The following is a 16,595-nucleotide window of genomic DNA, read 5'->3' as shown; positions in this document are numbered from 1 at the left end:
ACTGCAGTAAGGGTAATATTGTGTAGGTGTACCGCAGTAAGGGTTATATTGAGTAGGTATTCTGCAGTAACTGTTACATTGAGTAGGTATACTCCAGTAAGGGTTATATTGAGTAGGTACTCTGCAGTAAGTGTTATATTGAGTAGGTGTACTGCAGTGAGGGTTATATTGAGTAGGTATACTCCAGTAAGGGTTATGTTGAATAAGTATTCTGCAGTAAGTGTTATATGCCCATACAAACAGCAGCCAGGTGGCGACCGACAAGCTCCTGGTTTGAACGTAAAAGAAACATATGATAATCCTGCAGGTATTTCACCCCGAGGTGTTCTATTGACCAACATTACTACACACTGATACAGTCACTTACTAACATTACTGTACATTGCTACAGTCACTTACTAACATTACTGCACACTGACAGTGTCACTTACTAACATTACTACACACTGATACAGTCACTTATTAGCATTACTGCATACTGATACAGCCATACTAACATTACTGCACATTGCTACAGTCACTTACTAACATTACTACACACTGACAGTGTCACTTACTAACATTACTACACTCCGATACAGTCACTTACTAACATTACTACACACAGAAACAGTCAATTACTAACATTACTGCACACTGATACAGCCATAGTAACATTACAACACACACTGCCATTCTAACATTACTACACACCGATACAGTCACTTACTAACATTACTACACACAGAAACAGTCAATTACTAACATTACTGCACACTGATACAGCCATAGTAACATTACAACACACTGATAAAGTCACTTTCTAACATTACTACACACTGATACAGTCACTTACTACCATTACTACACACTGATACAGTCACTTACTACCATTACCGCACACTGATACAGTCACTTACTGACATTGCTACAAACTGATAGTGTCACTTACTAAAATTACTACACACTGACAGTGTCACTTACTAACATTACTGCACACTGACAGTGTCATTTACTAACATTACTACACACTGATAGAGTCACTAACTAACATTACTATGCATTGATACAGCCATACTAACATTACTGCACACTAATACAGCCATATTAACATTACTACACACTGATACAGTCACTTACTAACATTACTACACACAGATACAGTCACTTACTAACATTACTGCACACTGGTACAGCTATACTAGCATTTCTAAACACTGATACAGTCAGTTACGAACATTACTGCACACTAATACAGTCACTTCCTGGCATTACTACACACTGATATTGTCACCTACTAACATTACTACACACTGATACAGTCACTTACTAAAATTACTGCACACTGATAGTGTCACTTACTAACATTACTGCACACTGATACAGCCATACTAACATTACTGCACACTGATACAGTAACTTACTAACAATACAAGGCACTGATACAGCCATACTAACATTACTACACACTGCTACTGTCACTTACTAACATTACTACACACTGATAGTGTCACTTACTAACATTACTGCACACTGATACAGCCATAGTAACATTACTGCACACCGATACAGCCATACTAACATTACTACACACTGATACAGTCACTTACTAACATTACTACACACTGATACAGTTACTTACTAACATTACTGCACACTGATAAAGCCATACTAACATTACTGCACACTGATACAGTAACTTACTAACAATACAATGCACTGATACAGCCATACTAACATTACTACACACTGATACTGTCACTTACTAACATTACTGCACACTGATACAGCCATAGTAACATTACTGCACACCGATACTGCCATACTAACATTACTAAACACTAATACAGTCACTTACTAACATTATTACACACTGATACAGTCACTTACTAACATTACTGCACACTGATAAAGCCATACTAACATTACTGCACACTGATACAGTAACTTACTAACAATACAATGCACTGATACAGCCATACTAACATTACTACACACTGATACTGTCACTTACTAACATTACTGCACACTGATACAGCCATAGTAACATTACTGCACACTGATACTGCCATACTAACATTACTAAACACTGATACAGTCACTTACTAACATTATTACACACTGATACAGTCACTTACTAACATTACTGCACACTGATACAGCCATACTAACATTACTGCACACTGATACAGCCATACTAACATTACTACACACTGATACAGTCACTTACTAACATTACTGCACACTGATACAGTCACTTACTAACATTACTACACACTGATACAGCCATACTAACATTACTACACACTGATACAGTCACTTACTAACATTACTGCACACTGATACAGCCATACTAACATTACTAAACACTGATACAGCCATACTAACATTACTACTTACAATAACAATGCAGTGAAATGAGACCGGCAGAAATATGGTTAATACATTTGAGGGTGGCGGTATTAAGATCCAGCACCATTTAGATCATTAAAATAGACTCTACAGAATCCTAAAGACCAGGTCAGATAAGTTAGAAGTCCTCCTGGGTCAATTCAATTGACTTTTAACAGGAGGGACTAAGTGTAATGAATGACATAGATGTTAAGCTATTTGAATTTGAATTTGATTAACGATGTCATTCATAATGCATCTAAATAATTTCTTTTTTTATTGCTTGTATTTACGTTTTCAAAATATACCTCTTTCCAGCAGCAGTTGGACCTTGGGCCCTCTTATTTAAGATGTTGTTTTGGGTTACCCGAAATGATGTTCACATTCAATTGGAAACAAAGACAAGCTTTTAGTCATTGACATTTTTGTATTTATACATTTGGAACTAGTTGGTGTTTAATAGTCAGCGACGCTTTCCGTTGTATTGTAGACAGTACGTTACATCACTGAAGTGTGCAGCTTCTGAAAAGACTAATACGACGCATTTCTAGTTCTGGAATAAAAAATTCGTAGGTTCAATTTTAACTTTACTTTTCATTCATGACTACCGTAATATGTGGAAACATAAAGAAAAAAATGTAGTGTTTATATGTGTACATATGAAGACGCAAATGCATGACTGCCTAACATGAGAATGACGTTTGTTCCCCATAAAGCAATGGAACAAAATAAAACAAATGCAGTGAAACTATATTTGTTATGCGTCCAAAACTATATATTTATTCAACTATTTTCAGTAATTCATGCACGAAAAGTTGTAACCGACCGAAGTCAGTCTGCATTCCAAGACTTCCATACTAGCAATAAAAGTGGTATTTTTGTTACAACTTTAAAAAGTCGGACCCTTAAGTAATCGTCTTCCACCTCCCCGTCGCACATGCTTTCTGTCTACTTTCTGTCTTTGCCTGCCGTTCGCTGCTGGAGATTTTCTATTTAAATGATAGTAGCGCCGATATAGTACTAAAATCGCATTAAAAACAGCCGTTGCCCTTTTAAGGCTGTCGCAACCTGTCATTAGTGTTCTGCAGAGTGAAGTGCGCACGCTCTCGAGGGCTGGCTCAGGTACTGGGAGTATCTCTGTCCCGTTCAGCCTGTGATTGCAGCGGAAAAGACAGCAGACAAACTTATCTTAACATTCAAACTCTGTGTAAGCTTGTCTTGCAAACCATGAGGATATTCACCAGACAGTACGAGACCAGTTATATTGGAATAACATCCTAACACTGAAATTAACGTATTTCATTTTAATACGGGAACAACGTTTTAAAACTTTTTCTAAAACTTTTTTTTATAACTTTTTTTTGTTTTCTGCCACTGGAGTTATTATTACATATGGTGTGAGTAATAGTCAAGACAACTCTCTGGACATTACATTACGTGATGAAGGTGTCTCTTCTGCGTTTTATAAGTGTGTGTTAACATTTGCTTGCTGTTTTTTTTTTTTTTTTTTTGTTTGTTTGTTTTTTTTTTTTTGTTTGTTTTGTTTTTTGGGGTTTTTTTTGTGTGTGTATACTGTATGTGCTTATTTGTAAACTGGAAAACAGACATTCTTCTGTTGGACTGAGAGGAAATCGTTTTTGGCTAACTCCGCAGATTAATTTATAGATTCAAGATTTTAACAATCTACAAAAAGGAACTTTGACACCTGTTATTAAGGACAGTGGGTTTGTTTTTTTAATCAAAGTAGAACACTGACAATGCAAGTGACGGACATTCTGAGTAAGTGTGTGGGAATAATTGGTTTGGAGTAAAACGATTAAAAAAAAACAACAAAAAAAAAAAAAAAAAAAAAAAAAAAAAAAACCCTTATTCCAAAAACGGCATTGAGCAACCAAACTGAAACGCACACTATCCAGGAGGAGAGAATCCGCAAGAAAAGACGTTTCTTTTTTTTAAATGTTTTTAAATATTCAGAACCGTTCCAACAGGTGCAGCATATGTGCGCTACCCGGGACCATCACGACCCTAATAATCGCAATTTCACGGTGATTTTATACCTCTTAACCCGAGACACACAACAAGGCGAATAGAATTTGTCACAGAAATTCAACATTAAAAGCACACACACATACACACACTTCACTGTGACTCTTCTACGACAGAACCGTTGACAGCTGTTCTCTGGATCAATAACCGCTGCAGTCAATATGCAGGTAAGTGTGTTTATTTATTGACCTATTTACTCTTTTATAATTTGTATGTACAATGTTTGACCTTATTTGTTTGGGTGTCTTTGGGAATGTTAAGAAGCTGTCCGCGGAAACTTTGTTCCCTTGAAATGAAACTGTCACAGGTATTAATTATATTGAAGAACTGATACACAACCCAGAGTGTTCAAAAACAAACTGTGATAAACTATGGTAAATGTATAAAATATAACTATTGAAAAACTACAAAATTACTGAGCACGTTTACCGTGGTAAACTTTTATAAAGGTAGTATTACTGCAATAGTAAGAATTGTACTTTAAATGTGGCAATGCAATTTTAACAAGTAATTATATGAGCGTGTCGTAACATTGATGTTTTGGGTTGTAGTTTATAGTGAACCGGTTTTCTACAAATGGATAAGTTTATGAGTTAGTTGGTTACCAACATTGTGTGTACATCCTTTCAGATTGTTAGAAAAAAACAAACAAAAAAAAAACATGAAAAAAAGTTTTAAAGCTATCAACTAACGCGATTAACATTAAAATAATACAAATCTGTTTCAAAGTGAAGTTGATTTATTTAGTTGTTACAGTTTCTTTTAACTGTCTCTTTTCTGACATAAAATGTATAATTTGTGTGAATGGTAATTACACAGGGGACACTCACGAGCTGTTTTAAGTCTATTGTATTTTTGTTAAACTGACAAAACGTATTGCTGCTAAATAAATGAGCGCTTCTAAATCGCTGCAACCTTCATTCCGATAGCCTCACTCCAGCGTGCTACAGTACTAATAGTGCGGTGTGTTTCAGCTACTAACCTTCAGCGTGATGGATGGTCTTGGAGCCGTGATACTTGATCTTCTCAACTTGTTCTGCAAAGAACATAAATTAGCCTAACATGGGAAGCCGGCACTTTAGATGTGGAGTCACTAGACCGGCACCTTCGCTCATTTAAAGCATTGTAGTAGTTTTCCTTGCAAGATGTTAAAGCGAATGATTTTTAACTATTTAAATAGAGATGACTCCCAGTATAGTGACAAATATTGTTATCTTAACATCTTTAACATGATTTCTTGTGCCACTTGTGCATTGTCATTACTAAAAAAAACAAAACAAAAAAAAAAAAAAAAAAACCTGGAGTTGAAATTCTTCTATATATATTAGTAATATTAGTAACTTCAGTACAGACTGAGGTAAAGGTTGAGTCCTTAAGTGAGTTTATTGTAGTTGAGTGTTGACTTCTAGTGTGAAGATTTTTAAAGGAGCGTTATCGTTATCAGTAAGAAAGGAAAGGGATACACACTGTCTAAAGGGGTTTAGACTGTTGATGGAGCCTGGGCCTGAGGAGGTCTGGTAAGAAGTGAATTGTATTGTGTCATTTTTTTTTTTTTAATGTTATAGTTAAATGAACCCTGTTGTCAGAACCTGGCTGTATGGTATAGCCTACTGTAATATGTATGTTTTCCCTCAAAACTAAGTTTAATCAGTAAAAGTTCTCATGCGACTATTGAAGTACCCTGCCAGTACCGTGATGAATGAGATATTTTACAACTTTACAATTAGGAAATATTGAACCTACCGTGTAACTGTGAACGAATAGTGGTATGGAATCTTCTGCTATGGGGCAAGCGCGTGTGGTTGCCCATCCATGTTGACGCGTACCCTTCACCATCCATGTTATTTATTTATTTATGTATTTATTTATTTATGTATGTATGTATTTATTTATGTATGTATTTATTTAGGCCTATTTATTTATTTATTATTTCAAATAGTTTACACTTCTTACAACACATTACAACCCCCTTTCTCTGGTGTTCGTTCTATTGAACACTGTAGGAGGCCTCTAAATTTCTAAGAAATATGTATTAGCGTTTTCGCTTCAATCTTAGAGTTAGTCCGTCGAGGGGGAACAAATTTAACACACGTGGGTGTGACGTGTAGGCTTACATAACTAACTAGAACTTATTTCGCCCTTAATTAGTTCTCCTGTGTTCTTCCCTTGTGTTCTCTCGCGGTAAATATAAGAGAGAAGCCAGTGGAAAACATGGACTCGGCTCCGTTGCAGTTACACTCTGCTCACGGCATGTATAAGGTTACTATCCGTGCCTATGTTTAAAACGCATAGGGCTCGTATACACCAGAGTTCAAAACTAAAATGTGGTGTGCATTTTTGCATAACGATGTTCAATAAATACATTATTATTATTATTATTATTATTATTATTATTATTATTATTATTATTATGAAGTAAAAGCATTTTCGAGTTTTTAACAGCCTGACGACCACAGTTCAAGGAGCAATATTAACTGTTAATGTAGAGGGTTTCTACAGGAAGGCGAGGTGACTAGTAGTGAATGGACTAGTAACGACTGCCTCATTCAATCTGTGAAACACTGCACAGGTTATATTGATTTCTTTAATACCAGTACTTCCAATACAGAAATGCGTGTCCCACCCAGTTACCCCAAAGTACTACTGTAGGTGCAATTGATTATAATATTAGTTTTTACAACTTTTTCTTATTGGTACTTGGAAAAATGTTAACAAAAGATTGAAATTCTGTGGAAACCCTGCCCTAAGTGGATGTCTACTGCATGATTGTATTGACAAGTATAGAGAACTGAGTATTCCTGTCTGCTCCCAGTGACACACAGACAGGGCTATGAGTTTCACAGTGGACAGGGCATATAACTGGACATGCACATGTGTGAGACTGCAGCGTCTAGTGGCTGCCTCATTTATAATGAATATCTGGGAATGTTTTTTTCAGCAACATGGTTTAGTGTTTCTTTATTGCATCACCTCTCCTCTTGCTTCAAGCATACAGGGATAGGAATTTTATTAATATCGACAACTATCACAATGGTTTTTCATTTCTCCAAGCTAAAGTTAAGGTCTAAATATAGATAACCATTTCACCCTGTTCAATGGGATCTTGCATTGAGTTTAATTTTCTTTGCAATAAGTTTAATTCATAGTAGGCCCCTTGATGCAGTGTATGTGAAACCCCTATGTAAAGTTTAACAAAATGATATAAAAGTCAAACATATTTTTTATTGACTCTTTTATTGAAAATGTGCCTTGTTGTTTAAAATGTAAGCAGCAGTTTACAAGTTTAAAGGTGTATTCTGTTAAAAGTAGATTTACAGCCTTATAATGTGTTCAGTTCCTTTTCTTTCTCTTCCTGCTACGCCCCATTAAAATAGGTGCTTAACTGGGGGCTTGTTTATATATAGAGAGTGTGAACAGCCAATCAGGTTCCAGTTCTAGTGGATTTCTTTTTGCATCCATGCCCGCTGGAACGTTGAAGTGCTTAACTGTGAATTCAATTTTAAATCAATCCGAGCATAAATACATTCTAATCTACAACTAATCTGATAACATAAAAAGCTACTTAAACATACTTTCTGACGCTGGTCTAAAGACAAGCGAAATAATGTCTGTGACAAGACACCGTAATGAAGCCTCAATTCACAGCTACTGCACAGCAAATCAACAGAGAAGACATGATTAGTCCGTAATTCTGTCGTCCGCTGGATCCAAACAACACCCTCTCTCAAAACCAGCCAGTCAAACTGCCAACCCTGTTTCAGTTCTTTCCGCACCAGCCAATCCACTCCCTGCTTGCTTGAATGACGCCCCGCCTCCAACAACAAGTTTTGAGTCCGACTCAATACTACACTGACTATTCAACAACCCTACAGTTAATTTATCTGGCAATGTCATAATAATAAGTAAAACTGTTTTCTCTACGTGTATGTTGTTTTTCTATTCTAATTATGTTAGGGACTATTTTCTTCAGTTGAAGGTTACCTGGCGAAATATCAGAAGTTCAAGGTAAATATAGGTTTTAAAGTTTTTTTTAAAGAGAAAATAAATAAATAACTAGTTTTCTAATAGCGATAGAGCCCTCTCGATGCGGGCTCTACCGTGTGGTAGATGACCTTGACTTTCGTTAGCGCCGTCGCCTACGGCTCTGAACTCATAACTCCAGTCGCGGTCATTAACCACAGGGTATAACCCACATCAACGGGCTCTATCGCTTAAATATAATAAATAAATATATATATATATATATATATATATATATATATATATATATATATATATATATATATATATATATATATATAAGTCCATCTTTCACTGCCTCAAAGTGGCAGGAGGGTCCCCTGACTCTAGCAGGTTCAACCATGCTGTGAAAGCTTGAGTAACATACTCGGCCAAAGTGGAAGGCGCACTCCTCAACCCGCCTGGCCAGCGTGGTGAGTTATGGCCAACCCTCTCCCATGATGAAATCACAGACAAAAACATGGCCCTCAAAGAAAAGAAGGGAAATGAAACAAACAGCAGCTCTGAAGTCAAAGATTGAATACATTGAGCTCTGCAAGACAGGAAGAAAGAGCATTACTGAGGATATACAGTCGTTCAACTGTAGGTTGATAAAGAAAACAATTGAAAACAAGCAAAGCATGAAGAAAGCAAAACAGAGACTAATCGTCAGGCAAAAAATATATTTTAGCTATCAAACAAGAGGATGGGACTGTCATCAAGAACTGCAAATTGATTTTGAAGAGATTCAAAGGCTTACAGAAAATTATATCAAGATGAAAAGAGCAAAGTAGCAGATGAAGGAGACGAGACAGAAAAAACACAACCCGAGGAAGGAGTTCTAGACGTTCTACCTGAAGAAGTGAAACATGCTGTCAAACATATGAGGACAGGAAAGGCACCCGGAGAAGATAACATAACGATTGACATTATGAAAGAAGGACGTGAAGAACTGACAAAAATACTTTCGCGTATTTTTACAGATTGTATTTTTTAAGTAGCTTTGCAGTTAGTTAAACAGTTGATTTGTCTGTATTGTTTATGAAATGGCGATCACTGCTTTAGTAAGAGTTTGATTATACTATTTCTGACTGTTAGTTTCACTTTAACAGTGCGTAGTTTGGTTCCTAGTTGGTGTTTCATTGTGAGTTTAGTTAATAACAGTCTGAAGCCCCTTTCACACTGGCACTCCGGCCCTGGGTTCTGGCTACCCGGGTCACAGTCCCATGTAGTGTGAAACCACATACCTGGGTCGTAGCACATACCTCAGGCTATGGGTCAACACTTTCATGCAGGTTGAGCGAGACAAAATGCATGACGAAATAACAAACAGCTACATCTGCGTGAAGGTTTCACTTCCGCAAGGAATATTTTTGTTTATTCCGTTCAGCCATATTTACAGGAGCTAGATTGCAGCTGGGATGAAGAAACATTTGCTCTAATCAACATTTGGGCTGATGGTTAAATCCAGAGAAGCTTGGATGGAAGCGTCAGTAACAGGCTGCTTCCCGGGCATTGATATGCGCTTTGTGTACTTGCTTGTGTCACTCAGGTCAACCCTGCTTTATCAAAAGCAGTGAGTAATCACGTAGCCGACCCACATGACACTGGTTCCTGATCCGAGTAGGTTCTGACCCAGGTAGAGCATACCAGTGTGAAAGGAGCTTAAATTTAACCCTTCCTGTATCACCCACATGGCACCCTTTGCCTCTCTCACACCACACAGCAGCTTCATTTACATTGGTCCAAATCATTGTTGTTTGTGGATAGTGAAGGTCTATTCAGGTAGGCTGAGAACACCAGAGCTCATTTCACTCATGGAGCTCATGGTGTCCCAGGTCAGGAGTGGAACCCAGGAATAGACTGGTGCATCAACCCACAGCACCACCTTCTGGAACCCCCATGGAAAGAATGATTAGAGGCTCCTGTATAAAGCAGTGCTTTTGTTCATTCTTTGTCGGTCTACACAGCATCTTTGTGTGCAACTCACAACAACTTCCACCAGGTGACGACTCAGACCACCTTGCCCTACATGTCATGTCAGTTTACTGAATGCAGACTAGAATCAGTAAACAGATGTAACATGTTAGATCAATTAACCTTATATACATCTTGCAACAGCACAATAGTGGGTATACAAGTGCTTGTGGGTATTGTAAAATATGTATAATATTATATACCCATCAGCAATATAATACTGTTTTTAAAAACGGTGTTAAATGCAGAGACGTATTACTCATCTTTCTTGAGAAACACATTGAATATTGTCTTGAAATGTACTAAGTAGATAACTGCCCATTTGTCTTCCTAGTTCCACATTCTGGACTTTGTAAGTTGCAGTCATCCCAAGTCTAATGCAAAGTTTTCATCTGCCACTGGGAATGACTTGAAATCGGTTTAAAATCAGACTTGCTCATTTCCATCAGCAGCAGACTGAGATCAAATGGATATTCATTGAGTCAGCCCCGGTTATGAAAACCCGCACTGACGGTGGAGGGTAACTAATGAGCATCCAGGTTTGAAATCTTAGACTGCAGAAAAAAACAATTGCCAGAACCTGAAGGCTGTGAATATATTATATCAGGGAAATATTGGAGGTGGTGATTTTTTTTAATAAATAGCAATTACCCAAACACATGATACATGCAGGTGATCTTTGACTGGTTGTGTCCGGTTGCAGATTGGATAGTAGACAGCAGATGGAACCAGCAGCAGCGCCAGCTTGATATTGAATTAGATTGTTTTACATACTGGTTTCATGGTGCAAATACCAATGGAGACGGCAATCATTACTATCCTATCTCACTGATCAGTGTCACCAAGCTGCCTCTGTTTGATCCAGGGCGTGCATTGCAATCAGGGAGACTTTAGAAACCCCTAACAAGGCCTGCTGATGAGTTTAATAAGAATGAGGATGGTTTTCTCAGCCCCTGGCACTGACAGACTGTCTGTCTCCTCTTTCAAAAACTGACCCCACACCACCTCTCCCATAGACCTCGCAGAATCAACTTGTCTCCCGGGGGGGTTTTCAGAAAAAATATTTAATTTATTTTTTCCTTTTAAATTCGTCTTTAGGTTAAGGGTCTACAGCACTGACCAGGGCTGACCTTGTGCCTGTCTCTTGTTGGCTTAACAAGGTTGGGAATTATTGTTGAGTCTATTGCTAGAGGTCACCAACCTCCACAACAATGACAAAGACGAGCCAATGAAAGCAGACTACATTGTCCCAGTGTTATTAGTGTAATTAAATAGGCTGGTCAAGTCTGTCACCTGGTGATTCTGCTGGAGATTTGCTGGTTAATGTGTAGGGGCCATGTACTTAACACCAAGTGTGCACAAAATCCTGCTTTCAATATGCACCTTTTTTCAATGATTGCTTGTCTCCTTTTCTCTTGGAAGCTTGCTTCATGTAAACCTGCTTTGCAAAGCGCGTAGTCAAAACTGAGCAGATTTGGTGCACAGCAGTCTAATTCTGTAGCCCTTCATGCCTTACACATTGGGTTGAAATCTAACTGACATCAAGAATGAAAGGGGTTTGGGGGTCAGTTTGTCCCATCTAATAGAGAATAGTCTGCACCACAAGACCAGTATCTGCTTGACAGAGCCAAGTAAGCGTCTTAACCACTGCACAACATAGTCATTAACTCAATAGAACTTCTCACTGGCAAGGGTCTGATTCAGCAACACTGCCTCCCAGTCTCTCAGCTCTAACCACTAGACCACACTGCATCCCAGTCTCTCAGTTCTAACCACTAGACCACACTGCAGCCCAGTCTCTCAGCTCTAACCACTAGACCACACTGCATCCCAGTCTCTCAGCTCTAACCACAAGACCACACTGCATTCCAGTCTCTCAGCTCTAACCACTAGACCACATTGCCTCCCATTCCCTCAGCTCTAACCACTAGACCACAATGTCTCCCATTCCCTCATTTAGACCACACTGCCTCTAAATTTTTCACACTTCCTCCTAGTCACTCAGCTCTAACCGCTAAACCCCACTGTCTCCCAGTCCCTCAGCTCTAAGTAATATGTTAAATATTGTTCCCTGTATGTTACAGTTCTATCAATGGCTCATATTGTTCTACCTTAAAGCACCCATTGTTGCCTTGAACAGAACCATTGCATTGCCTTCCATGTGCACTAAGGCATCTATTTTATAATAATAAAGCAAAGTAAAATGGAGCCTCCACTTTCTTTCACACATGGTGGGCTGATAGTAAACAGAGTTCCCATTCTCCCCGGCTCGGTTGTAATCCCATGGTAATGAAGTCAAGCCTAAAGCCCTCGCCTCGAGCACATTTTCCAGCTGATTAGCTCCCCTTTGTCCGTCCATTTAAAGCAACATGCCAACTCTGACACTTTGAAGAGAAAAACCACAGAGCTGGAAATTTCGAGCCGTGCCTTTTCCCTTCTATGCCGATCAAAAGGCAGATTTTAACAAAACTGTTGGAGGGGCTTTGGGACACAGAAGTGCTTTGAGTGCTGCTGTACAAGAGGCAGGGAATAGAAGGATTTCCCTATCACTTGGAAGGCTGTAGAGCTTCATGAGCCAGGCCCTTTATCTTTTTTTGATTTGGTGATCTTATCTAATGAGTAAGGGCCAGGGTTTGATCAGTTGTGGGCTAATAGCAGAAACTCCCTCTAGTGTTCACACATAGTAATGCAGAGGGTGGAAAAGCAATAGCACTATAGCACTGAAAATGTCACAGATAGGGGCTGTGTTGTAAAAAGGCTGTCAGATTCATGCCCTATTCACAAAACTTTAAAATATTGATTTTCAGGATATTTTTTTTTTTCTTAAAGCCCATTTTGATGAATTAAATCAAGCTTGCGGTTTATTCAAGCACTTGAAGGTGGTTAGAAGACTGTTCGCATTTTCAACCAGTTTAATCTAAGTTTGTAAACACTCTTCAAAAACAGTGTCTTCTTCAACTGACAGAAATTGACAAAAAATATATGAGGTGCCCATATCATAATGTGTTAGTCTTCTACTCCATCTGCTGTATGTACATGCTGTATTAAATGTTGTATTTTGTCACATGCAATGAAGTGATATTAAATCGCATAATATATTCAAATAAAGGGCTATGGACAGAGTGAAATAGGTGCCGTCTTGGTATGGGACGGTAATCTATGGAGACTTTCAGCTCACTTTTTGGGAAAATAACCTGGATGTAGCTGCAGTCATTTTTCGTTGTCCTGAAGCAAGAGGCACAGAGTATGAAGACGGTAACACATGAAATTGAGTTTTTATATTATATAAGCCAAATATATATATATATATATATATATATATTATAGGATATATATATACTTATATATATATATATGTATATATATATGCATGTACTTGCACTTAAATAAGACTACATATAATAATTGATGAATGGGAAGCTACTGCATTTAAAGTACAAGGCAGTTTGTCTAGGCGTCTTTGTCTGATGATACAGGCCACCTTCTCTCTTGCACTCTGTGTGTAAAAAACCCACTGTGTAGACAGTTCACAACAGGATGGTGTTGGATCATCAACTTGTACAATATTGAAGCCCTGCAGTTGTGCAGTGCTGATAAACAAACCAGGCGAATCCACTAGTTCACAATATAATCGACTGTAACCACACAGAGTGTCCCGCCGGATAGAACTGGTCTAATGAGAATAAAGCATTTCATACTGATGAAAGCTCAAGGCTCAGGAGGCTTGCGTTCAAAGCTCTTCAGTTGTTTCTGCCTGTCTGTCCGTCAGGTTGAAAAGCACAACAGCAAAAGTCCCGGTTCAGCCTCCTCGGACACTGAGGCAGCGGCTCCCCAGGCAAGCTAGCCAGTAAAACAAAAAATAAATGTTAGAATTAGAAGTGCCACTGATCTGTGCCTGGCCCTCTCTGTGTGAATGTAAAGGACGCTCAGTGTTCTCCCGACCGTGCTGGGGGTGAAACAGCACACCAATGTCAGGATATGATACGTATCACAAGATGCAGGTCGTGATACGACGTGCATCATGATACATGTGCCGGTCCTGGTGGGATACTTGTGTGATGCATAGTAATATCAAATGATCATTTAATGAAGGACTATTTAGTTAAAAAAAACTAAAATAAAATGAGTAATGGAGAGTATGTTTTTATCCCAACTATAAAAGACATGTATTCTTCACTCAAGAACCACATGGTGAACTATAATGAACTATGAGTTCCTTTTGTCTTGTATCACTATCTAAATGATACGTACCTCTATTATGATATGATATATCATGCAAAGAAAGTGATTCATCGATACACGCTGAATTGTTACACCCCAGGCCTTTTTTTTATTAACAGTTCAGACAGTTGTTTTCAGTCAGATTTTTCTTTAGTGCTGGTTTTACATGTTCAAATATTCCTCCAAGATTTTAACAAATATTCAAATACTCTTTCATTTTGATTTAGTTGGAACACAGAAGTAGAACCACATTACAGCAAATAAAATCTCTGGAATATATAAAAAAAAAAACTCACTTCACCCAATCAAATGGCCTATTAAAGAAAGAACAGGAGCACTATACAATAGAATGTGTGTTATTTATTTTGGCCATAATTTATAAATATGGACATTTTTTCCACGGATTACATGTACAGCATTATTGTTTCATGCATTGGTGTTTTCTGTGCATTTCTCATGTGTATCACGTTTGAGAACAGAGCATTCAGTTTGGCATCCTGCTACCCAGAAGCCCCCAAGCAGGCATTGTGACACACTGCATTCCGATTCCCCTGACTCAGGGTCCTGTGCGTGCAGCCTCCTCAGTGAAGGACGCTGGTTGATTGAGGATCTTCAAGTTCTGCGAGATGGACGTGACTTCCACTATCTTGTAGTAAATGTTGCCCCTTACTGGTAGCATTGTGTTATTGCAATTCTGGTTTTTAAAGTAGGATTTAAGTGAGATTTGTTTGTAAAGAAAAGATTGACAACAGCAGAATCAAGCAGGGTTTAGCTGGAGGAAACAGTTTGAAGGTCAAAGTTTTAAAGTTGAAACATTAACTTGGTAGGGTTTTTTTCATGTAAAACATTATTGTTTAAATGTTTGCTTCCTGAGCTATATAAAACATGTTGAATATGTAATGTATAACCTCCCACTGCTGCATGTAGACGAGGGAGCGGAGCTATAACAGGAGTAATAGCAGACAGGTTTCAAGGAGGTAAGGACTGGTGTGCACAACCTGGAAATTGAATTACATCCCACCAGCACAAACAGACTGGGGTAGGCAGCTGGATTAGCAGTCCCTTTACTTGCAGATGGTTCTCTTTAAATAGGGCTGTATCTAATCTGACCTTTTCCTTGCTTCACTTGGCTTTGCTACATTTTGCTGAAAAATGTATAATGGGTGTTTAAGTTAGCAACATAAAATACTATGTTAAATATAGGGAACTAGTGTACTTCTATGAAGCGTAATATGAACAAAAGTTCAGAAGTGACACTGACACCTTTTCCTAAAGCGGGACTGTCTGCAATGGTTCACTGGTTTACACAGTCAGGCTGGAATATCTGCACTTTTTGGTAAAAGCGAGTCAACCTGCAAAAAACAAATCATATTGTGTTTAAACATGTAACACAAAAACACTGAAGCGGTGAGGAGTGGTCTTTTTGTTTGTTTGTGTGTTTGTTTGCTTGTTTGTGATCTTTTTAAAGAACTGGTCATTGGTATGGCTCTCTCATCCTAAAAAGCTGGATGGAATAGTAATTCTACACATTTTCATGGAGCTGTTGGAGTCTCCTGCCTTCCAGTGAAACTCATTGTGCTAGACAGCTGTCTTTCACTGTAGAAGGCTTGTGTATCCCAGAGCTCAATCTGTCAATCTGTCCAAACCTGACAAGCTTAATCAGCATCGCTGGGATTTGGACTGGCCTTGCCCTTGTCAGACCCCTTGCTGTTTCCTATTCCATTACAGATTCTACTCTCAGCACTTCACCATGGAGGCAGCGTTTGTTCCGATCAGTCAGAGACCTAATCCGCTACTTATGTTTCCAACTTTTTAGCAGGGTTCTGTCCTGCCCTGGCCTGGCCTGTGTGAAAACTTTGAGGATAATTAAGAGGGGGGGGGGTCATTTTTCAATAGCTGTTAATAGCTACCTTATGTACGTGTTAACAGGGGTTTTCATTATTTTTAATTTTTTTTTTCTTTTTTATTATGGCCACACATAA

At 38.3% G+C, this 16,595-nt stretch overlaps 1 protein-coding gene across 1 annotated transcript in view; it reads left to right on the top strand.

Moving 5' to 3' along the window:
* The first annotated feature begins 3,926 nt into the window (after positions 1-3,926).
* Positions 3,927-16,595, top strand: part of LOC121319539 (protein Wnt-5b) — an 84,381-nt gene continuing 71,712 nt past the window's right edge. The window contains exon 1 of the mRNA XM_041257062.1: positions 3,927-4,583. Within this exon, the coding sequence (XP_041112996.1) occupies positions 4,578-4,583 (6 nt within the window). The 5' untranslated portion in view covers positions 3,927-4,577. The remainder of the gene's footprint in view (positions 4,584-16,595) is intronic.

This window comes from Polyodon spathula, chromosome 8 (genome assembly GCF_017654505.1).
Source record: "Polyodon spathula isolate WHYD16114869_AA chromosome 8, ASM1765450v1, whole genome shotgun sequence".
Classification (NCBI taxonomy): Eukaryota; Metazoa; Chordata; class Actinopteri; order Acipenseriformes; family Polyodontidae; genus Polyodon; species Polyodon spathula.
Note: the sequence above shows the minus strand (reverse complement) of the source record. Positions and strands in the feature narration are given on the sequence as shown.